At 41.9% G+C, this 23,015-nt stretch overlaps 1 protein-coding gene across 2 annotated transcripts in view; it reads right to left on the bottom strand.

Moving 5' to 3' along the window:
• Positions 1-860: 860 nt before the first annotated feature.
• Positions 861-23,015, bottom strand: part of SFXN1 (sideroflexin 1) — a 39,799-nt gene continuing 17,644 nt past the window's right edge. The window contains exons 3-12 of one of the 2 annotated variants that reach the window (XM_081826346.1): positions 20,709-20,879; positions 19,871-19,969; positions 18,419-18,494; positions 17,316-17,401; positions 15,804-15,931; positions 13,981-14,030; positions 7,915-7,987; positions 6,987-7,036; positions 6,525-6,572; positions 861-3,020 (exon numbers count right to left, since the gene is read on the bottom strand). In XM_081826346.1, coding sequence (XP_081682472.1) covers positions 2,991-3,020; positions 6,525-6,572; positions 6,987-7,036; positions 7,915-7,987; positions 13,981-14,030; positions 15,804-15,931; positions 17,316-17,401; positions 18,419-18,494; positions 19,871-19,969; positions 20,709-20,879 — 811 coding nt within the window. In that variant the 3' untranslated portion in view covers positions 861-2,990. The remainder of the gene's footprint in view (positions 3,021-6,524; positions 6,573-6,986; positions 7,037-7,914; positions 7,988-13,980; positions 14,031-15,803; positions 15,932-17,315; positions 17,402-18,418; positions 18,495-19,870; positions 19,970-20,708; positions 20,880-23,015) is intronic. The other variant, XM_006732507.3, reaches the window with a different exon arrangement.

Genomic DNA, 23,015 nt, shown 5'->3' with positions numbered 1-23,015 from the left:
GGGAGTTGCTGGGGTTCTAAAATCTTACCATGAACAACTGATAAACTGGTATTCTGAATGCACAAGCAGTGTCTCTAGAACAAATAAATACACGCTGGGCAACCATTCATTGAGTTTACCAGGTGCCAGGCAATATGCCAACTGCTGTACAGAGATTGTCTCGCTCATCTTTATAATGATTCTATGAGGTACATTCAGTTATTTTCTCCAAAACCAAAGCAAACAAACAAAGCTGAAAGTTACGGAGAATGTCAGTCGCCTAAACACATATATTTTAAAAGTGGGTACAACCAAGATTCTACCAGCTCTGTCTGACTTCTAGACCCAAGCTCTTGAATATAGTTAACTCATTTTTAAGTGACGAACAGAGTTACGGTAGTAAAACAGATGCAGAGACAGGAACAAGAAGGTTAAAATGCTCAACCCTTTATTAAGTCTGGTCATAAGGCACTCCCCAATCTTGGGTTACTTGAGATTCTTCTCTGTGAACTATGTCGAAGGCCAGTTCCACATTAGAATCTGACAGACAATCTGAGAGCGAATTTACCTCCCCACCATGTGCAATGGTGTTCGTTATCAGCATCTAAAGCAGAATCACACGTCCCCCTGTGCTCATAATAGACACTCCTGGAATTACACTGTGTGGGGCTGGGAGGGGGCGTGTGCTCTGTGCATACGGTATTCACGAAGGTGGCAGCCAGGGAGCCAAGAACAGGAAAGAATTCCCTGCTGAAGGCATAATACAAACTATCATTCATTGGGAGTTACTGATGGTACCCAGATGTCAAGTCGGAATGAAAGGTACCATCAACTGTGACATAAAAACTGCATTGCTTTTTATATACAAATAAAAGAGAGAATTTATTTTCATTCTGAGTTTATTTAACATTTCATCCAGTTGAACTGAAATAATACATTGATTCCAACACTGGCGAGACACTGTGCTAATCCTGAAATGAAAACTGCCAGTCAGTAAATACGCACAATCATAATTCTTTATAATGTTAATAGAAATATGAATAACTATTTACCATTATAAGCTCATTGCACTTCATGTGGGCTTTTCTCCAGAAAAGGTATTTCTAAGAAATCAGCAAAATTGCCAATCTTGGTTCATTTGCTCCTTTTTATAAACCACGATTAAACGATACAGTTAATATTTCTATATAAAAGCATCAAGAGTTGGAAGCTTCAATAAATAATGTTTAAAAAGACACATCTCCATGTTCATTATCCCTTCCTGGTGTGTATAAAGTTTAGTTCATCAATCTTCAAGCCAGTTGCTGATTAATTTCTCAGTGAAGGTTAAGATTCTGAGAAGGAGCTACCAGTGAACAGGGGTGGGGAGTGGGGAGGGTGGGGGTCAGAATACTGAGATTAGCTGGGGCAGGTTGTGGGGGGCTTCGGTTTCTCCTTAAAAGCACCCTTAAAAGCACCTCGTGGAGATCTGCCTTGAATTTCAGGCTCCTACCACTTTTTAAAGAGAAGCATCTATGGCAATAAAATACATCCAAGGACAGAATGTAATGGGGAAGCTATTTTGCCTCAAATGGTTTAAGACAGAAAATCTAAATGAGAAAATTCTGGTGGCACAAAGGAAGGCTCAGAGTGGCCCCAAGCTTCAGATCCATTAATCCTTTCAGAGAAAAGAGAAACACGGACACAAGGAACACCATTTTTTCTTTATGAGGAAATTCAGTCTGGTCACATTGTCTGGAAAAATCTGTCAAAACTAGCTTCTACATTTTTTTTTCACTTATAAGTCTCTGAATTACAATTGAACTGAGTGGCCTCACTCAACAGAACCACGTAGCATATGCCTTGAACATCTTCAGACTTGAAACATAATCTGCTACATTAAATACATGTGAAGCTACTACAGAGGATGTAAACAGTGGTCCATGGATTCCTTATTGTCAAGCAGGGTGGAATGAAGTATAGAATATTCAAGTACAATTCATTCAGTCACTGATTCACATACACATTATTTCTGTATCTTTCTGAAAGCCAAAGAGGTCTATGAGAATGACAAGAAAAGACATGTAGCTAGCTGGAACTGTGCTCTCACTTCTAAAAAAAAAAAATCAAACAAACCAGATTCAACCCAGTCATACAGCATTGGTATTGAATATACTTCCAAAATTTGACATTTGTACATTTCAGTTATTTGATTATTTGATGTAAATAACTGAATATAAAGTCAACAAGTGCAAGGTAAGATTAGCTTCATAGGAATGTAAAACAGAATAAATTTAAGAGTCAACTAAAGAAATCCACCAGCAATATGAATGCATATAGTTGTTGACAGCAGGGATGGCTCATCACATGTGTCTATTACTGTGACTTTTGGGAAGTAGACAGAAGAGCTTTTATCCTATAAATCCAAAAGACTCATCATCTACTTTGGGTTGCCCATTGCCCAAAGTGGAAGCAAATGTCCTTAATATTTACGAGTCATTTTTTATAGCTTAGCCTCAGAGCTTTTGTGTTTTCCCCAATCAGTGCTGAGTGATTTGAAACAAGAATGGGATGGATAAAAACTCAATATTTCAAACAGATTTCCTTTTCACTCACTGATAATCAATACATATGTATTGAGCATATACTGAACATCTACTCTATGCCTAGCAGTGCTTTTTAAAACTCTGGGTGAGGGCTGGTATATTGTCTTTGAAAAACAATTACTATAAAAGCTAGAGGAAGGGTATTTCTGTAAATTATATCGTGATTCAAATGTAAGGGAGCCAACAGGTGTCAGGCGCCTGGCCCATACGAGGTGCTGTGCTGTAAGCAGCAGCTTGACTCTAAAAGGCTAATGTGGGTCTTTAAAAGGTTTCTGTAACTGGGAGAACCCGGGTCGAACCGGCTTTTCCTCACCGGGTCTGCAGTAGACGGGATAAGCTGTAGAGTTTCTTCTGCTACTTTACAATCCCTTATTAAAGTATACACGTCGTAATTCAGGATGGGTCTCTTGGATCTTGGCTTGCAACTCAGCCTCCAAGCTTGTCACAGACATGGAACTAGGATAAGGGAGAAACAACACGATTATTACATGGGCAGAGTAGGGAACTAGAATCTGGACACACAGCAGAGAAGGGCCGTCCCTTCTCTGGGACAGCTCCCCGAATCATGACTGGTATTGTAAGACAGAGTCCTGTTTGAAAAATGCTTCCTGTGCCTTGAAAATGAATGCCCAGTTCCTTTTGGAAAATTAATTGTTGCTAATAATCAAAGAAATGCACCTTAAGAGCTCAAAAATTATTAAAAGTTTAAGAACTGTTCATGGCTGGGAAGAAGGCAAGCAACAAGACTCTCAGCCCCTGCTGGTATTGGGAAACAGTGTGTGATAATGCCACTTCCCCAAGGAAAACAATATAAATGTTCACCATTAATAAAAAAGACATGTGTACTTAGTGGAATTTTTAACACTAAAAATTCACTTGCATTAATATGCTTTTCTCCACTGTATTAAGAATACATGCTTCTTGCAAACGTTTTAGAAAACACTGAACTGTACAAGAAAAAAACCATCACTCATAGTCACACACCACTGAGCGATGACTTGTTAGTCTTTGCTTTATGCACCTAAAAAAAGTACTTGAATGTATTAAAGCTTGTTTTTTTGTTACAAATGCATACTTATTATATAAAAGTATGAAGAAAAATTGTCCATAATGCTTACTACCAGAAAACCTGGTAATATTTCAATATGTAATCTTTTAAAAAAATTGTTGTGTAATATAGTTGAGATGTGGGAAAACATGAGATTAAAAAAAAGACAGGATATAGATATATAAACATATGTAAGAAAATAAAAGAAATATTGTGAATATAGGAAAGAAAGTACCTACGTGGTTATGTTCTACACAGTGGGACGTAGGGTAGTCTTAAAATGATGCCACTGATAATGATAATGGTTATGACTTATTGATCATTTGTTGGACCAGATATTATGCTTTTTCATCCTTATAAGAACCCTGAAAGTCAGGTATTATCCTAGTTTTACAGATAAGGAAACTGGAGGGATACTTGAGATTCAAAGCCACGCTCCTAACCAACACGCTATACTGTCTCTTGGTCTTGTTTTTCCATTGATCTAGAAGTACTCATAATTACTCTTAACATATTATAAAGGCCAACTCCGATTTTGGAATTAAAGTTATTCAAACCTTCCTGGATGGTGGGGAGACTCTTTTTTTTTAATCTTCTGGAAGAGTTTGTTTAAAACTGGAGTAATCTGTTTCTTGACAGTTGAGTAAACACCTGTAAAACCACCTAGTTCTTGTGTTTATTTTGTATGAAGAAGTTTAAATAAAACTTCAACTTCCTTAATGATGATATGCCAATTCAGACTAATTTTTCAGCATTGTTAATATTTTTCCAGGAATTTGTCCATTTGCCTGTTTTCAAATCTACTGGCATAATGATGTTGATAATACTTGTAGCAATATTTGTAGTTACACCTTCTCTTCATTCATAGTATTATTTGTTCCTTTTGTTGTGATTGACATCACGATGATTTTGTTACTATTTGTTACCATTTTGTTACTATTTTCAAGAACCAACTTTTGACTTCCTGGATCCTCCTTTATTTCTTACATCCTTCCTTTCTCTTTCCTTGCAGTTTATTCTTTTTGTTCCTGTTGGACCTTTAGTGCTTGGTTTTCAGCCATTCTTCCTTTCTAATATATACATTTAAAGCTATAAATTTCTCTCAAAACAACACTTTTGCTGCTTCCCACAAATTCTGATAAGGAGCATTTTCATTATTTCTCAGGTGTACAGGAGAATGGATGATTGTGGCATATTTATACAATGGACTATTATACAGCAGTAAACAGTGAATGAATTTAGCTACATGCAATAATGTGGATGACTCTTAGCTACATGATAGTGAATAAAAAAGAACGAGTAGCAGAAGACTATATATAGTATGACACCCTTGCCTAAAAAGTTCCCAAAGAGGCAAAACTAAACAACATTGGGAATATATATATGTATATATATGCACTATATATATATACATATATATAATAAAGATTTTTAAATGTAATTGTATTATAAATATGAAATGCAGCATAATGGTTAAATCTGCAGGAGGGAGGGGTATGGGCTGGGAAGAACCTATAAAAACATATAACTTATTGGTAATATTTTTATTTATGAGTGGGCAGTGGATTCATGGATGTTCATTATATCATTAAAGTAAACAAAATAGGGTCATGCTTGGACCAATGAGCGTAGTGTGTAATGAACCAAGGAATATCAGTAATCCCATTCTATCCAACTGATGAGTAAGAATCAAAAAGAAAAATAAACAAATGTATAAGCAAAAAAACCAGGAATAAGCTTCATTTAAACCAAGGCCTATGTAGGAAGCTCCTTTATGGGTTTTCAAACCCTTTAATCTCAAAATGATAACAGCTACCTTTATTAAGGGCTTATCTTGTTATTAGGTATTCTCCTCAGCATTTCACATACACTATTTCTAAGTCACTGAGTACAAGGTCAACTGCTGGACATTGGAATAAACTTTTCTTATGTTGAGTCCTGAGCTTCTGGGGTTTGAAAAGTAAATAGGTGTAATTACCCCTCTTTGGATTTGAGGAAATGCATCTGTAGTGGGCTTAGAGAATAAATTCTGAAGGTCCTGTCCCCTCCCAGGAGGCATGGCTCTAGGCATCAAGGTGATTTCGAGGCTCCTTTTCCTTGGGATTTAATGCCCGATTTAAGACCAGTAGGAATCAAAGATGGATGTGAAAGAGCAGATAAAGGTGGAGTGCTTTATCAGGTGGCGTGGACCTGATAAAGTTAGTTCCAGTACCCCTCATTGTCCTTTGAAAGCCTCGGGCATGAAAGACCCTATGTCTGGGGCCTATTGGCGCATGGGGGTATTACAAAGGCAGGAGCCTGGTAACCCTTAGACAAAGGCCAAACAACAAAATGCTGCTCTCTGTGCTTTCACGTCAGATCAGCAAGAGGCTGAAGACCTAGATTTATCCCATGCTGATTTATGCCCATCAATCCAGTTCTTACATCAAAAGCGGGATTTAAGGGTAGCTTGTGATGAAAGTACACAATAAGGATTTTAAGGCAAGGAACTAAATAGGAAGAGGGGCAGCAAATAAACCAACCATCGAGGCAAAGTGCATATAACCGCTGTCCCTGGGGCGGACCTTAAATTCGAACATGTCTGTGTTGTAGCTGCATTGGCCAATGGATTGGATGAGAAGAAGCCGTATCTAAATTTTCTACAAAAGCAAATTTGTACCAGAGTTAACCTGACTCTTACAAACGAATAAAGCATTTTCAAATGTAATGGTAGAGCGGGATAAAGAGAGTTCTGAAATTAAACAGATGTGTGTTTGACTTCTGCCTCTATCTCTTCCTTTTAGAGACTCGGCTTCATTAATCTTTTTGAATCTCAACTTCCCTTCAAGTGAAACGGAATAACAGCACCTGTGTCTTCAACTGGTTTTTAGGATTAAAGCTCGTGATCATTCTGAAGAATAGCAAATACATACCTTTTCTGAGGAAATAGAGCACAACACAGAGGTGTAGCAAATACCAAACTAAAAAAAAAAAAAAAGGAAAAAAAAGACAAATCAGAGCATTTTCAAATGGATGACTTTCAGATTCTTCTTCTATTTTACTTTTATAACAATCCCCTTTCTTTCGAGCATCGTATTTCCTTATAAAGTATGTCCTGTTTGTATAATTTTATTACCAAGGACTGTCAAGATAATTTCAACAAAAAACATCAGAGAGATATCAGGAGTTTAAAAAAAGAATCATGCAAATAGTCCCAAACATTGTAGGTTTCTCTTTACTTCTATCTAATTTTGGGGACCATAAGTTCCAGATGTTCTGGGATGGTCTCACTTCAAAACTTGTGTCCCACATTATCTGCCCATTCCTTCACCTTTCATATGCTGTGTATTTACCTTTAAAGAAGAAATTAATTATAAAAAATTAATTCCACTCACCAAAAGCCAACTAATCCAACTTGAATAGGTGCGCTCATCCATGGGAACCTCTGTATTGAGAGAGAAATTATTTTGAATACTTTTCATACAGAGACAATTTCTTCTGCTGATTAATAGGGAGGAAACTCTCCAGGTTACAAGATCCGGATTAGTGAAATTTGGGGTAACACTGCAACAAGCATGTTAGTCCTGACTTCCTGTAGCCTCCCTGATCGGTCAATGACTGCACATGCAAAGATCAAGTGGCTTCTCAGTTTTTTCTCTTGCACATATCGTCTGAGAGATGCCTGGCTCTGAACACGTGGAGGAATCATTACCTCCTACGGGGGCAGGTAGTACAGACTGGTGCGCAGGTTGGAAGACAGCCAAACCTGTACTCAACTCTCTGCCCTGCCGCCTGGTTCCCGACTGTGGGGACAGGGCAGGCAGAAGCCAACCTCTCCAAGCTTCGGTTTCCTTCGCTGCAAAATGAGGATCGCAACAGTTGCCTAAAAGTGTGTGGGAGGTGTGGCAGGTAACATTCGTAAAGCACCCAGGACGGTGCCCAGAGCGTAGTAGAAACCCAGCAAACATTTCCCTCCTCCCCTGCAGCTTCCCTTTCTTGCTTTTAGTTGCTGTCAATATGGTTAAAACTACTGCTGGCACAGAAAATTTTTGCCTGTCATTTTTTTTTTTTTTTTAATGGAAGTGAATGAGTTGGTTGGTCTTGTGGAGAATAAGCACTGTTAGATTTTTAGTTTTCAAAAAGGAGTGGTACCAAAACATGCGATACAGAGAACGATGGGATAGATGGTTCTAGGAACAAGGCCCCTGAAACAGCGGCAGCTGAGTTGTGAACTGGTTGTTATGAAATCGGCCAACTTAGTGCAGAGTCAACATAGGCTGTTAAAAGATCATGATCCCAAAGAAGCTTGCACGAGAGGCGTACCCTGGTCCCCGAGAAGACTCCTCTGGCAAAAAGGTATGTCACGCAGGTTAACTTGAGGGGAGAGAGGCAAGTACTGGAGAGGAAGGGAGAAATGTCATCAAGAGGGGACAGGCCCACCCCTCAAAGGACAGCAGGAAAAGGACATATTGTATCTTGGGTAACTGGCCCTGTATGATGATATGGATTTTCATAAGGAGATGTACATCCTCGCCCCGGCATTTCCCAGATGTGACATCTGCACTGGGTGATGGGAAGGCAGACTAAGTACTGAAGGAGATTTTGTGGAGGATGAACTTGAGCCCCTGAGAGTGGCCTTCTGATTTCAAGTGGGCTCTTGTCTGAAGCAAACGGGGCTAACCTGTTATCTCAGGGAACAGCTGCGGGTAATCTCAAAGAAGGATGTGTATGAGCGGAAGGCGGACTGTGGCTCGTGCCAAAGGTTTCGATGGAAAGGCTCTGAGTAATGACAAGGATCCTGGAGAATTCTGACTTAACCCAACCTGGATGTCATCCCAGAGTCTCCCAACTCCTCTCCAGCACGCCATTCACTTGATTCACCCCTACTTCTTAAATAGCACTCAGCCTGAGACTCAATTAGTGAGCGGTGGATGTCTGGTCTTCCCCTACATACTCACACACTTAAAATCGTGCAAACAGAGGATACTGTAAATAAAAGTTTCAATGAATTAAAGAGAGTAATCGTAAGTGTAAAAAATATATATTTAAGAGGTAAAAGCTCAAAAAGTAATATGACCCTAAAGTCTTCCTTCCCCCAGGACCTTTTTTCTAATAGCTTTGCTGACATACAGTAAACTGCAAGTATTTGCAGTTTTTATACATGTATTCAGCCGTGAAGCCATCCCCATGATCAAGGTCATGAACATATCCGTCACCCGTAATGCTTTCCTTGTTCCTTGTGCCCTTGGCAATTCCTCTCTCTCTCCTAAACCCTGCACCCATTCCCTGGCAACCTATGATCTCCTTTTTGCCACAATATATCAGTTTATATTTTCTAGAATTTTATGTATGGTATCTATTTTTTGTGTAATTGTTTTGAGATTAATTCGGGTGGTTGCATGTATCAGTAGTCCATTACTCTTCCTTGCTGAGTGAGGTATTCCACTGCATGGATACAGCACAATTTGGTAATCTATCCTCCTGTGGATGAACATTTGGGTTGTTGCCAGTTTTTGGCTATTGCAAATGAAGCTGCTGTGAACCATTCGTCTTTTATGGACATATGCTTTCATTTCTCCTAGGTAAACACCTAGGGGTGGAATGGCTAGATCAGATGGTAAGCATCTATTTCACTTTTTAAGAAACTACCAAACTATTTTCCAAAGTGGTTGTACCATTTTTCATTCCCACCAGCAAGACATGAGAGTTCCAGTTCCTCCGCATCCTCACCAACACATGCTATGGTCAGTCCTTTTGGTTTTAGCCATTCCTGTAGATGTTTAGTGGTGGCTCATGTAGTTTTAATGTGAATTTCCCCAGTAAATAAAGATACTGAGCATCTTTTCACGTGCTTCTCTGATACAGATATGTGTTTGGTGAAACGTCCATTCAAACCTTCTGCCCATTTTTAAAATTGGGTTGTTTTCTTAAATGAGTATTGAGTGATTTAGATCTTCTGGATATAACTCTATTATCAGATACAAGCTTTGTATAGATTTTCTTCCAGTCTATTTATCTTTTCATCTTTCATAGTTTTCAAAAAACAGAATTTTACCATTTTGATGAAGTCCAATTTATCACTTTTTCTTTTATGGACTGCCTTTGGTGTTGTGTCTAAGAAATCTTGGCCTAACTCTTGATCTCAAAGATGATCTATTATATTTTTTGGCTAGAAGTTTTACAGTTGTTCATTTTTACATTTAGAGTCTACGAACCATGGGGAATTAATTTTTACATATGATATAGTCAATTCCCTATACATGGCCCACATGCCAGGCAACCTGATCATCCACAAGTCTCCCAATAAGCCATGCTGTGTGACCTCTCTGAGCTTCTGCAAAGCATGTACCCTTGAGCCGTCCCCTTCAAGACTCTGCCAGCCCCTGTAGTTGAGGGAGACACCTCCTCTATTCCCTCTGTGCTATAACCACCAAGTATTAGAACCACTGCCCTGTGCCTCTTCCCATCACTGTGCTATATGGTCCCTGCGAGCAGGGCTCAAGCCCTGTTTCTATGACTCAAGCACCTAGCACATTGCTTGGCACGTAACAGGCACTCAGCAAAGGGCAGGTGAGTCAATAAATAAATGAGTGAATGGATAAATAAATGCAACACTCACATTTAATTAACAGAAAGTCCTGAAAAATCTACAGAGTAGACAGAGCAGTCCACCTTTATTAAAGGGGATATGGAAGAAGTAGAACTTAAGGAATGAGGAACGATTATCTGACCCAAACCATATTAACTTGACTTATTCCCAATGAAAGTGCCAGCAAGGTAAAGAGACCACAGGAGTTATTCTTCAAGAATACCATTCTTCAAAGGGCCAGATTTTCAGCAGTGAGCTTTCTGGTTTATTGCAAAGATTTCTGGGAGTCACATGCCCACTGCTGATGCTTTTTTTCCAGCACCCCACTTGGGGAAAGATAGGGGGAGGGACGAATCACACTGAATGCTCCCCAAGCTCATAAAAAGCCAAGAAGGTTCAATTTGTTTCATGCTTGCAGAGGAGTTTGGTCATGTCCAAGGCCCAGATAAGTACACCCTTATAGAGGGGCACAGCCAGCCACTGGGGCTGTGGGAACAAGCAGGGGGCCAAGTGAGGCAGACACCACCCACGTGGACGTCATGAGCTGCTGTAGAAATTATCTCAGGAGCCTCTGTAGAAGGGGCACGGTAAAGCCTGCCTTTCCTGATGCATGTGAAAGTGCTCTGAAGATGGAAATATATGGATAGTAATACAAGCCACCTCTGCCTATGTTTTAGCAATAGCTAGACTATCAGTTAAGTCCTATGGAACTCTCTATGTGGGCAAAATGCAGTATTGCAGGGTAAGGCCACGCTGCACTTGGGGAGTGGTATGTGTGTACGAATAGCTCAACAACAGTCCGCCATTCCTTTTTCAAAGCAACATCCTCCACTGAGGTCTGCAGCAGGACAGCTACAACCAGACCCCCTATGGGTGGCGGGACGCTGGGACTGAGTGTCAGCCACTCTGACCACCACTCCCGACCTTGCCATGGGGCTTCTGAGGCCAGTGGTCTCTCCCAGCTCCCGGTGAGGCCCTTCACTGTTGGAGAGTGGGGCAGACAGAGGGCTGCTTCGTCAAGGACAGGTGAGGTGGCACATCTCCAAGTTATCACTAACGTATATGGTATCAAGCAAAGCTAAAAACCGTATCCTGAGGTGGGGGAGGAAAACACAATATGCCTTCATTTATTAATGTGAAAAAGCCCACAACAGAGTGACAATGGGGAGCTAACTGCTTGTATCATTTGCTGGGTCTTTCACGTAGAAAATGTTATTAGGCTGTATCTGCAGCAATTTCCATCCGTCAGAGCAAGAAAATGATGCGAGATGCCCAACTGGGTCTTCTGTCCAGTGTCTGTCACTCGGAGATCAGAGTAACTCCGGCAACTTTTCCGACAATGCTGAGACCCCAGGAGCACCAATGGACACCTGCACTAGGAGAAGAATGTACCAACCTCATTTCGTGTTTTCCCCAGTGACCTAACTTTTCAGCATTAATGGAGCTTCAAATGCAGACTTTCTCATAGAATTTCTGGAATCCCCAGCCATGATCAGGACACATGTTAGCAGCCAGAGTATGCCCAATACCCGCAGGCCAGAGCCGGACTGCAGAATAAAGTACCCCCCGCAGGGGCAGGTGGCAAGATTCAGAGCCTCCAATCCAGAAACAGGCTGCGGAGACCCTTCTGCTAAAGAGGTGTTGGGTGGCATTCGAGAGGCAGAGAGAAAAGACTGGGTAGGCCTCAGCAATGGGGATGCTGCCACCGAGAGTGGCCTCCCATCTGCTTTCACGGTTACCTGCAGATTCAGGACAATCATAAGCTCGTTGCACTGTTGGTGAATGAGTCACACTTAGTACTCCTCTCTTGCAAAAGCTGTCACTTTTATGTCAGACAAACTCACATCAGATGACAATTTCCAAGCCTTGTAACTGACCTAGACATCTGGTCTTGCTTTAAAAGCCCGAATTTTGCTTCAATTCAACCCGGGGGGTGGGGGGTTAGGTTTATTTTGATCCTCCATTGCTCCTGAAGTTGGCATGCCATTACCTTAGGGGCTAACAACCAGGTAAGTCAACAGCTTGCCTGGGTCAATACATGCCCTCGCTGAACTACTAGAATCCTAATCCTAATGGCTTCCCAGATTAAGAGCTGGTAGAGAAGAACGCAGGGCATCAAGTCAATGTCTGCAAAGTTATGGATGTACTGGATGGGCCACTTCCTACTAGTATCCTGGAGAGTGATACTGACAAACCCCATTTAAATTAACTTAATGCGTGTCTTCCTCCAAAGCCTGAATCACTTCCCATAAGTAAAGCAGGGATGGACAGAGGAAAGAGCACTAATTTTTTTCAGATTATCTGAAAATCACGGAGATGTCAAAGCTGATGAATTTCAAATGTGTATACAATTTGGTAGTTTTAGGATATAGTTAATGTTCCAGTACATAAACTAATCCATTAGCAGCTTTTAAGAGTTAATCCTTTTCTAAGTTTTGCACCAGAAAGAGATGTGGGCAAAACTTTGTCATTAATTCTCAAAAGAAGAGCTTAGTGAAGTAGGTAAAATGTCGGATGAGTCCACGATGACATTTTGGTCTATAGCAATAGCTTCACTGCTTCCATATATATAACTGTTTTGTATTTTGGGACTGTTCAGTAGCTACAGAGCCACGACAACACGACTGCACAATGCACACCGACGTGTAAGATTGCTAGAGGAGGATGCGCAGGGAATAGAATTCTTCCATGTGCCCAAAGCACCCAAGAAAGAATATGAGAGAAGGTGCTGCAGAGAGGGGCCCCTTTCCCTAACATGGGGTTGGGGCACTGACAGGTGACAACCTGGCTACATGGGTCAAACGAAGCACTCAACATTACTGTTTCCTCATAGCAGACTTTTCCGGCTTACTTCTCGAAGAACATTCTTATATTGAAAGTGTTTATGAAGTGTTCGCTTAGTGTTGACTGTAGCTTTCCTTCTGGGGCGCATGGGGAGTATACGGGTCAGTGAACACACCTGTCGCACATTTAGAATACTCCTAAGCGATGAAATCATTCAGGAAGTGCTTGGCTTGTGAACTATGTCCTTTTTTAAAGCTTTATCTTGTTCCCTCGATGTTACAGTTCTGTTTCTAAGACCCAAAACAATTCAGCCAGGAGAGCTGTGGTCTTCCCCACAACATACCTGCTCCTCCAGCGAGGAGTGTGGCTCCTTTCTCTTGGCAGATCTAACAATGCCACTTTCCAAACCGCATGAGCCAAGTGAGTCACCCTATTCTACCATATCCCACTTGTGAAAGAACTGGAAAATGAGGGTGACGCATGAACACTATTGCTTTACAGTGGGAAGCTACAAAAAGCAATGTAGAAGCATTGAGAGTCCTTGGTCACAATGTGACCTTGAAGGGAGGTGGCTGATAAAATTAATGAATTACTAGACATGATCAGCAAAGAAAAATACACCGGGCACTATATTCAGGGTCCTACAAAGCTACTACTCCAAACTCTTTTCATTTCTGATAGTATGTGTAGTGACTTATGAACACATCATTCCAAATTCACACTATCTCTTCATTATCACCTAGCTAGGCATCCAAGTGATGACTAGGATAAGCTGTAACTGAGTATAACCTCTCAAGAGGAATGGGCAGCCACCTTCATTTACACCAGCTTTCTCAAATATCTGAGATCAGAAGTAAAATGTTCCCGGAAACATCTTTTTATTTAACTTAAGTGCCCAAGTGCCAATGGCCTTCAAATTCTTTACTCACTGGATAGGAAATATTCTGTATTGTTTGAAGTCTGAAAAGGAACTGAAAGGATTGAGACAAAGATTAACAGAACTGGGGCTTGCTTACCTTTAGGAAGGCTTTTTTCTCCAAAGTGTTCATGATAAATGGAGGGATAGCTGCAAGTAAAGATACATCCATTTAAATCTTTCTTTAATATTTATTTTCAGCTCACATCTTTTTTAACCATTTTACAAAAGGCTTATGTCACTTTTAGGCTATTTTCACAATGGCAGAGCGAAATTACTTGCAATAATTCTTTGAAATACTTTAGCATTTAAAAAAATTAAAAACAATGTAATGCTCATTACCAGCCAGAAAATTTTATAATCTGGGAGAGAACTTTACATTTAACTTTAAATATGTAACAGTACAAACATCAGGAACTTTCCCCTTCTGTGCTAATTAAACAAATGCAACCTCCCCCAGGCATCCATCCCACGTGGAGTCCAGTAGAAAGATTCTGCCTCAAGAAAAAGATTCCTGCCTTGAGGAAGAAAAGTTACCTAACTTCTCTGAGCCTCAGTCTTCTGTTTTCCTCATCGATAAAATGGGGAGAATTCTATCAAACTGGCTGTGAGACGGTTGGAGACAATAATGGACATAACTCCTCGGGTAGTGGTAGTTCATTTGTTATTTACTCACAGTTTCTATCAGACTGAACTGTCACATCAACCACTTCCATATGGCAATTACCTCTATAGATTCCACTGGGACAGAAAGGTTGTGTTTCTTCTCTGGGGACTAAATAATGCTTAAAATAACCAAGCCTCTAAAAGTAGATCCACTGGGCTGGCTGAGCTCCAAAGGGGAACCTCAGATTTCAAAATGAGAAAGAACAAAACCCAAATCAAAAGCAAATGCAGGGTAGAGGCTGGAGTTGCAAGCCTGCTGTCGGCAGATGTGGAAGTCGGGCATGGTGGGCGTGTTGGCGCCAGACCCTGGGGACCCCCGTCTGCTTCACGACCCCCATCTGTGTCTGATTGCCACAGTGCACCCACCCCCACAGCGTGCACCGCTGTCTCATGAGGACGCCAAGGGGTTTCTTCGTTCAGTCGATTAACGGTGGTTAAATCGGATAATCCGAATAATCTGGGATTATAGCTGACACCACTATAATGTCCCTACTCCTATTGTGCGCTGATGAGATTCACAATGACAAAAGGAACCTAAAGACAACAAAAGATACTAGCAGGACAACCTGACAACAACTGATTAAGTGTGCTTCTTTTGAGAGCTTGGTTAATAGTCAAGTGCTTTCTGCATTCAGCTTAGATGATGAAATTAATCCTACTAATTTCAAATTTTTTCTGTAATGAGCACTAGACTTCCCGGGCCCTCTGTTTCCTGAGTAAGTCTGAGAATCTTCTCTCGGCCTTTGGTCTGAGGGTGGCTCTAGGAAGCCCTAGGAGTGGGTTACATACAATGCAGATTTTTGACTGTGGGTCATGTCGACTCCAAGCCCTAAGGACAAAACTGAGTAGAAGCTTGGCATACATCCTAATAGCTGCTCTAACCAACCCAACCTGGTTTGTATTCCAAGGGTTTCTAATCGATACAAATAAATCTTCAGTAGAAATTTTTCTGATTCAAGAACTTTGAGAAGTTTCTTCTCCAGATGTACGAAAATCCAATTCTTTGCCTTCAAGTTCTCATCGCCCATACTGTGGCTGCCCTGGTCCAAACCAGGCCCATCACTGACCTGCTGTAGCGTGCCAGCCTCCTGGCCAGTCTCCAACCATCACTCTTGGCCCTCTTCACTCTGCTCCTGACACGGCCCCCACTGTCATGCCGCTAAAGCCCAAGGATTACACCACTCCCCTGCTTAAGCGGCGCTGTGGCTTCCCGCCCCTCAGACTACGGTCAGGGCTCGGTGACCAAGAGCTACTAACCCATGCCCGGGGCTGCCATGAGAATCCGAGAGACAACTACTTGTGTGATGGCTTGTTTTGCAGCATTGGCCGACTCGCCCAAGCGGTTCCCATTCTCATCTGTGACAGGAATGCCAACTTTGAGTTCCCTGCCGAGCAAAACACAGGCAAAGAAGTTCACAGATACCTTCATGAAACGGCTGGAAACAGCACTGTGCTACGGAAGACCAAGTCCCTACTGAATCCAAATACCCGCTTGAGTGTCAGTTTTGGCACTAACAGGTCTATTTTTATTTTTTAAAGATTTTATTTATTTATTTGAGAGAGAGAGAGCAAGCAGTGGGGAGGGGCAGAGGGTGAGAGAGGAGCAGGCTCCCCACTGAGCAGGGAGCCCGACATGGGACTCAATCCCAGGACCCTGGGATCATGACCTGAGCCGAAGGCAGATGGTTAACCAACTGAGCCACCCAGGCGCACCTAACAGGTCTATTTTTAAATACCACGAACAAGTCTAATCCTTGTGTGGTAGGCACAAAAGTAAAGTAACACGGGGAGCCTCGGCTGAGCATCCGACTCTTGATTTCAGCTCAGGTGGTGATCTCAGGGTTGTGGGATCAAGTGCAGAGTCTGCTGGAGATTCTTTCTCCCTCTCCTTTTGCCCCTCCCCCTGCTCACTCTCAATCTTTCTCTCAAATAAATAAATAAAATCTTTTTTAAAAAAGGAAAATAACACTAGTAAACTCCATGAAAAAAAGTGCTGCATTTTTTAACAATAATATAATTCAAAGGGTGAATATGCTAAGTTAAAGATAAGGCTAATTTCTATGCTCACATGCAAATCTGAGCAACTTCCCAAATGAAAGACACATATAATACATGGCATTACTAAGTAAATTAACTATACTGCCCCAGGAATCACTAGTATATGGCACCACTGGATAGTTAACGCCAGTTACTAACACTAAAATTTGATTAACACTTGATCTTAGCCAAAAGGCCGAGAAGCGATTACTAACACTAAAATTAAAGCTCCTATTGTTACCCTGTTTTTTGTTATCCATTCCAAAATGCTTTTTCTTGTTCTTTCTTCTCTTTTAATTTCTGTCAGTTCTATAAAATACTTCCAAAAATGTACATTAATATTTTAAACCCAGTAAGACAGTTCTGGGGTGGGGGTACCTATTTTAGAGAATAAACTTTCTGTGCATAGACCTTCTTTGCCTAGCTCTACAACAACTAAATGTTAGTTTGAGATATCTATTTTAAACTTTTTATTACACAGAGGTAGAAAGAGTATTCTAACCCCCCACATACTCATCAGCCTACTTCAATAATTAGCAACTCATGGCTAAGCTTGTTTCATTAATGGACCCATCCCTGTGCCCACACCAGATTACTCTGAAGCAAACCCAGGTCCCATATAATTCCATCTGTAAATATTAAAATGAACTGTTAAAAGTTTCAACACCACTAATTATTATAAGACTCTACTGTCAAGCACCAGTCCTTTCGAAGACTGCGTATGAATCTTACCTTTGCCTCATTAATGGGATATTAATGCAATTAGCAGCAGCTACAGCAGCAAAGGGAACAAAACGTCCTATGAGTGGTGAGACATGCTGCAGAAAAAAAAAAAACCCCAAAAGCATTATTTTACTTTGCCCGGATGACTGAATGCAAATACTTATTTCTCCTTGAAAACTGCTAAAAACACAGTCTCTTTTGTATGGAAACTCAGGCCGAGGGTACTTTCAAAACTTGTTCCCTGGTGGTGGTTGTCGATTTCCAGCATGGGCGCACTGGGACAAGACATGCTTCCCAGACATCGGCCAGACTGGCCTGGCTGACGGACTGGGGGGCTTTGGAGTCGCGGGGTCTTGAGTTCAGGCGTGGCGTCTCCACCTCTTGAGAGGTGTGGGCGCGGGCACACTCCTCGGCACACAGCCTCTAGTGGGCAGCCAGGGTCGGGGAGCACTGGCACGTAAGACGCAGTGCCAGGGACAGACCAGGGGCTTGGCAGAGGGTGCTGGTGACAGCCTTTCCGAAACTCACTGGAAGACCCAACTGAGGTAGGCAGGCGAAGATAATGATGGTAATTCTTAAGAAAGTCCTAGGACTTGGGGCGCCTGGGTGGCTCAGTCGTTAAGCGTCTGCCTTCAGCTCAGGTCATGATCCCAGGGTCCTGAGATCGAGCCCCGCATCGGGCTCCCTGCTCAGCGGGAAGCCTGCTTCTCCGTCTCCCACTCCCCCTGCTTGTGTTCCTGCTCTCACTCTCTCTCTGTCAAATAAATAAATAAAATCTTTGGGCGCCTGGGTGGCTCAGTTGGTTAGGCAACTGCCTTCGGCTCAGGTCATGGTCCCAGGGTCCTGGGATCGAGCCCCACATCGGGCTCCCTGCTCCGCGGGAAGCCTGCTTCTCCCTCTCCCACTCGCCCTGCTTGTGTTCCTGCTCTCGCTGTCTCTGTCTCTGTCAAATAAAGAAATAAAATCTTAAAAAAATAAATAAATAAATAAAATCTTTAAAAAAAAAAGAAAGTCCTAGGACTTGAACTATTTTGAGAAATAATCGAGGGACTTGAGCCAGGCGGATGAGAACAAATTAAGAAGCCTAACTAGGGAAATCAAAATCCGAGCACCTTGGTTAATGCGTTGAGTCCTAGAGCTGTTGCCACGGCACCAGTTGTCGCGGAAACGTAAGCTGTTCCCAGTTCACTGAAAAGGAAGAATAGTGCATGAAAAACAGGTGCACACCAGGACACTTGGGTTTGACAGTTTTTGAGGAAACGAGGCAACAATGTGAAAGAGCATGATTAAGAAGGGAGAGCCCACAAAACAACACTCGCTCTCACTCTACAAACGGCCAAATGCAGACCGGAAGCAAGCAGCCCCGGGCAGAGTGGCCTTCCTCACAGACAAGCCGACCAGCAGCTTCAGCGGCGGCTGTAGGGAGTAGGTACTGGGGGGGTGGGGGTGGGGGGTGGACCGAGGGGCCGTGAGCGTGCAGGGAACAGCCTCTTGGCCTAAGTGTGGGCAGCATGTCTACCTAAATAAAAAGTACTTCTCAAAATATAAACACACATATTGGAAGTAAAACTGCCATACTGCTGTTCTTAAAATTGTAACTTATTGTATCGTAATACGAAAAGTCCCATCTGCAACAGGCTTAGTTAAGCACAGCTGTTTTATTTTAAATTAAGTTTTAGGGGCATCGGGCTGGCTCAGTCCATTAAGCATCTACCTCTGGATTTTGGCTCAGGTCATGATCTCAGGGTCGTGAAATCGAGCCCCGTGTTGGGCTCTGTGCTGGGTGTGGAGTCTGCTTGAGGTTCTCCATCCCTCTACCTCTGTCTACCTCATACCTCTGCCTTGCATGCTGTCTCTCTAAAGAAATATAATAATAATAAATACAAATAAATAAAATAAGTTTTAATTCAAAGGGTTGGAAGAAATGAAGGTGCGATAAACACTGTGGCGGCAAGATTTCTACAGCCTTTGTTCCATATGGTGACAAAAGAACACTATGGACTGTCAGAGGCCATTTAAAGTGACAAAAAAGAAAACACTCTGAAGTGTTCTCCAAGCTGAGCTACAAGTTTTGGTTCACTAATCACTTTAGCCAGTCCAAATGGTTTTTTACAGGAGGCAACATTTTAAACCTGTTCACCTTCTGTCTGGCTCTAGAGATGGCTTCTTTAAAGACAAATCCTAAATAAAAGTCCCCTTGGTTTCTGCAGAGATCACGCTCTTGATGCCACTACTTTTGATGTTGCTACCTGGCCACGGGCTCAGGGTAGATGGGGGCACGGCCTGTCGTCTGCCACGGCCCGGCCCTCAACTGCCCACCTTGTGTTCTGCATGGGGAGCCTGAGGGCGTGGGAGACAAATCCGCCTACCAGGGTCCCTAACAGCAAGAGTCATGTCTGTGAAGGCAGGCTGGACAAGACGGTCATCTTGATGGGAAGGGAGGAGAAGAAACGCTACTGGAAAATATGCCCCATGATATTCTGACCAATATCAACAGTTTATACACCACCGAATGAAATGCACACTGGGCAAGTGCAGGGAACGATTAACTCTTACAGTCTTACTTTACAGTGAGGGGGGCGTCTCCACTTCTGTTGGTGTAATTGACCACGGCGTTGAAGGACTGGTTAATCCACTGCCAGAACAGCACGGCCGGTGTCGTCCTAAAACAGAGCGATCCGTCACACACTGGCCATCGCCTGTGACCTAGCCGCTGTGCGGAACAGAAAATGTGAACACCAGTAACCACAGAGGAGATGGACTGCGGAAGGAGAGCGCTAGGTCAAAGACCCTGCGTTCTGCGTCGAAAGCTTGGGACCTGAGTGGCGGGGCCGAAGTGCATCCTCTGATTCTCAGCAGCCTCCTTCTTTGGATATGGGTAAGCCCAAGCTCAAAGGGCTATGGTGAGAATCAAGTCATCCTCCTTAAATTTGATCTTAAATCTGTAGAGAGCCTGGCATACAGTAGGCGCTCAACAAATGTCAGGCCCCTTCTCTTGGGGAAAAAAGCCAGCTGTCTGCAGGCGAAGTAGCCCTGATCCCTCCTTATGGCACGTGCAAGCCTGCGTGTCTGCGTCTACGGCTACATCTACACTTACATCTGTGACTTATGAGTGGATGAAAAAGAGAATTTGCTTAGAGACTTTTAAATTTTCTTTCTCCATCTCATTTTCTTTTGGGTGTTACGAGTTAGAGGAAAAATTCAGTCTCCTTTTGAACGACGGAGAGAATACGATTTATTTAGCACCGGGCAAAGTTAAAGCAACCCCCTAGAGTTGTGACATTTATATAAAATGGAACTCAATGTGAAATGACATTTATTTCAATAAAACTATTTATACACAAAAATGTACTTTAAGCTCTGTAATATAAAATGAACTCTTGTTATATTTCCATGACTTACCTATAAAATGTCATCATACAACCTGTGATGGTCATGTTCATTGGAACCTGAGCTGACATTCTTCCTATCAAAATCATCTTTTCACCCGTGTCGGGATGAAAAGCTGAATCATAGATGTACTTTGCTCTCCATAATTCATTTTCTGTAAGACCTGGAGGAATAATTCCTTGCCTAGGGAAATAAGAAATAACAAGGGAACTGTTCATTTCCAATAGCTCACCAGTGCTCTAGAGACATGTAGCTAGAAAGTTTTTAAGTTTACCCTTACCTAAAACAACTGTGCCTGCAGTGAAATTTTAGTAACACAAGAGACAGTAAACACAATGAACATTTCAAACCCATGTATCTCAACTGGTCTGTAATTTTGAAAAACAAAAACTTATCTTGTATCTTGAAGTATTCAACTTTGAAATGTTCCTTGTTTTAAATGACATATTTAAAAATGTATTTTGAGCTTCGCAAACTCTATAATATTTTCAACCAATTAGACAAAAGCTGTGGCAATCAAAAACATTAATTATTATACCTACAGTTTGAAACCCTAGATTAGAAAGGCTCATTATTTTATCTTGTTATCAAAGAAACACATTTATTGCTAAAAATTTAGAAAATACAGACATTCATTAGTGCAATTAAAATCATTCAAGCCTTTCATTACTCATTTCCACTGATGCTGTTTTGTGAAGACACAGCCACGGTCTTGCAGGACCTGTATATGCCACTTAGGATCTCTATAAACACCATACCTGTTGCTTTATGACCACCTCTTTAAAATGAGTAATACTCTGTAAACGCTTTTCTGTATCTTTAGAACTTCTTCTGTACCACCTGTACTGGGTTGAATAGTGTCCCCCCAAATTCACATCCACCTAGAACCTCAGAATGTGACCTTATTTGGAATCAGGGTCTTTGTGGATATAATAGTTAAAACGAGGTCATGCTGATGAGGGTGAGCCCTAAATCCAATGACCAGTGCCCTGATAAGCCAGCCACGTGCAGACTAAGAAGGTCCTGTGATGTCAGAGGCAGAGACTGGAATAATGTAGCTCCAAGTCAAGGAACATCAAGGAACGCCTCAGGCCACCAGAAGCTGGAAGAGGGGAGGAAAGATTCTCCCCTAGAGCCTTCAGAGGGAGATGGCCCTCCCAACACCGTGGTTTCAGACTTTAGCCTCCAGAACTGCAATAGAACAAATTTCGTTGTTTGAAGCCACTCAGTTGGTGGTAACTGGTTACAGCCACCTTAGGAAACTAACACATCATCCTTTCAAATGCTCCAGTCTTCCACCGCATGACTGTAAGATAGATTATCCCAATCCCTATTGTTGGGCACTTTAATTGCTTCTAATCTCTTCCGTTTGTAAAGGATGAGGAAGTCAATCTCTTTATAAATAAATCTTTCCCCTGCATCCAAGATTAATCAGAAACAAAGGAGTACATTTGCTGAGACAAAAGTTATGTAAAATACTGAGGCTGTCAATACGCCTTTTGTCCTTTTTCTCTACTTGAGTGTGTCTGTTGATTGTCAGGGTGGCAGCACCCTCCCTGTTTAAGCGGATCGCGTGTAAACTTGACCCGCTGTGGGCAGATCTTGTTAGTTGTGTTAGCTGCTCCCCTGAACGTTACTATCTTGATGTAGTCGGGTAGGAACAAACGAAGTTGCTGACTAGAAAGGCCTGACCCGCTTCAGGGTTATACAAATATTCACCTCTATGTCTTGCACTTTAGTAACAGGTTTTTTGTTATTTTTTTTTTAATTGTCACTGAGGTTTTTAATTTATTTGGCATTTATCTTAAGATATGAAAATGTGAAACTTGCTTAACTTGACTTTTCCATTGGCTGCTCTGCCACCCTAATACCAAGATTTAAATGCTATAGTCATCATGGGTTGAGATTCTTTGAATGCTGGGCGTGGCTTTGGGGTTTTCTTTTTTTTTTCCCTTTTAAAATTTTTTTAAAAATTTTTATTGTTATGTTAATCACCATACATTACAACACTAGTTTTTTTTTTTTTTTTAAAGATTTTATTTATTTATTTGAGACAGAGAGAATGAGATACAGAGAGCATGAGAGGGAGGAGGGTCAGAGGGAGAAGCAGACTCCCTGCCGAGCAGTGAGCCCGATGCGGGACTCGATCCCAGGACTCCAAGATCATGACCTGAGCCGAAAGCAGTCGCCTAACCAACTGAGCCACCCAGGCGCCCCACAACACTAGTTTTTGATGTAGTGTTCCATGATTCATTGTTTGTGCATAACACCCAGTGCTCCATGCAGAACGTGCCCTCTTTAATACCCATCACCAGGCTA

Source organism: Leptonychotes weddellii, chromosome 7 (assembly GCF_054177405.1).
Source record: "Leptonychotes weddellii isolate Sample4059 chromosome 7, ASM5417740v2, whole genome shotgun sequence".
NCBI lineage: Eukaryota > Metazoa > Chordata > Mammalia > Carnivora > Phocidae > Leptonychotes > Leptonychotes weddellii.
Note: the sequence above shows the minus strand (reverse complement) of the source record. Positions and strands in the feature narration are given on the sequence as shown.